General features: G+C 43.0%; 1 protein-coding gene across 1 annotated transcript; it reads left to right on the top strand.

The window, feature by feature from the left end:
• Positions 1–46: 46 nt before the first annotated feature.
• On the top strand, positions 47–1,514 carry LOC107736478 (myosin-11-like; the record flags this gene model as incomplete). The annotated part of the gene is made up of 6 exons (XM_016547878.1): positions 47–197; positions 280–489; positions 601–813; positions 983–1,144; positions 1,231–1,359; positions 1,433–1,514. Coding segments are annotated over 6 exons (947 nt in total), but the record flags the coding sequence as incomplete, so codon positions are not given.
• Between the last annotated feature and the right edge of the window lie 98 nt (positions 1,515–1,612).

Genomic DNA, 1,612 nt, shown 5'->3' with positions numbered 1-1,612 from the left:
CTTGAAGAAAGCAAGAGACGGCTACAGAGGGATCTGGAAGCCACAGTTGGAGAGATGAGGAGAAAACGGCAGCCTATGACAAGCTAGAGAAGACCAAGAATCATCTTCAGCCAGAGTTGGAGGATGTGCTGGTGGACCTGGACAACCAGAGACAGCTGGTTTCAAATCTGGAGAAGAAACAACGGAAATTTGACCAGGTTGCATTTCTATGCTTCAGGTAATTTATCCTGATTTCCAGCACAATTACTGCTACTCATTGATTTTTTTTTCTCATTTAAGATGCTTGCTGATGAGAAGACCATCTCCAACAAGTATGCTCAGGAACGTGACTGCGCAGAGGCAGAGGCACGGGAGAAAGAGAAATGTTTGGCCCTCACTCGCGCACTCGAAGAATCCCAAGGTTCCTTACGAGAGTTAGAGAAACTCAATAAGACACTTCGCACTGAGATGGAAGGTCTGATCAGTTCAAAGGACGACACGGGCAGAAATGTAAGTTTTGTTTTACAGTAGCATGAATCTTGGACAGTAGTTCATAGCCAACTTCGAGATGCAGTTGTCCAAAATTAGATTACTAAATGTTGTGTATAAAAACTATGAAAGGTCCATGAGCTGGAGAAGGCAAAACGTGGATTGGAGGCTCGAGTGGAAGAGATGACAATTCAGATGGAGGAACTTGAGGATGAATTACAGACTGCAGAGGATGCTAAACTCCATCTGGAAGTCAATATGCAGGCCCTCAAAGTCCAATTTCAAAGAGACCTGCAGGCCAGAGAGGAGCAAAGTGAAGAGAAGAGGAAACAACTGCTCAAGCAGGTGAAGATCAATTTCTTTTATTTTACTTTTGTTGCTCAATGGGTAAGCAATGTCTGATTTTGTAGGTCTTCCTGAACTCTAGATTTCTTGTAGACTCCTTATTTTCCTCCAATCAGCATTAGCAAGAAAAGAGTTCTTCTCTTCTAATATTTACCCACTTGGCACACAGGTACTCGAGTTTGAGACTGAGCTAGAGGATGAGCAGAAAATGAGAACTTCATTGGCAGCTGCCAAGAAGAAACTTGAGGGTGATTTGCAGGACCTTAAAGACCAAGTTGATGCAATCAGCAGGGTGAGGGATGAGCCCATTAAACAGCTCCGCAAGACTCAGGTCAGAGGGTCAGTCCTTCAAATTCTTTTGGAGTTTCCCAAGCCTTTATCAAATTTCATCTATGTTAGGTGTCTTCCCAATGACAGACACAGATGAAAGATTCCCAGAGGGAGCTGGAAGATGCAAGAGCATCCCACAAGGAGGTTCTATCTGAAGCTAGAGAATCTGAGAGAAAGGCCCGAGCCATGGAGGCAGAAATCGTGCACTTACAGGAGGTATACATGATACCAAATGGTTGATTTCAACAGGCTTAAATATCTTGCCTTACAACTGTCAATGTCTTCGTAGGAACTGGCTACAGCAGAGAGAGCGCGCAAACAGGCTGAGCGAGAGAGAGATGACATAGCAGGGGAGATGGCAAGTTGGAAAAGTAAGTTGGGAATTAGTATTTGCAAAATGGAAGAATAAAGTTACAATATTAAAACTGAATATTTGGAATTTTAAAATTGTAAAATACAATATGCAATG

This window comes from Sinocyclocheilus rhinocerous, unplaced genomic scaffold (assembly GCF_001515625.1).
Source record: "Sinocyclocheilus rhinocerous isolate Xijiao unplaced genomic scaffold, SAMN03320098_v1.1 C36725742, whole genome shotgun sequence".
NCBI classification, from domain to species: domain Eukaryota; kingdom Metazoa; phylum Chordata; class Actinopteri; order Cypriniformes; family Cyprinidae; genus Sinocyclocheilus; species Sinocyclocheilus rhinocerous.
The sequence above is the reverse complement of the archived record's forward strand: the minus strand, read 5'-3'. Positions and strand labels throughout refer to the sequence as shown.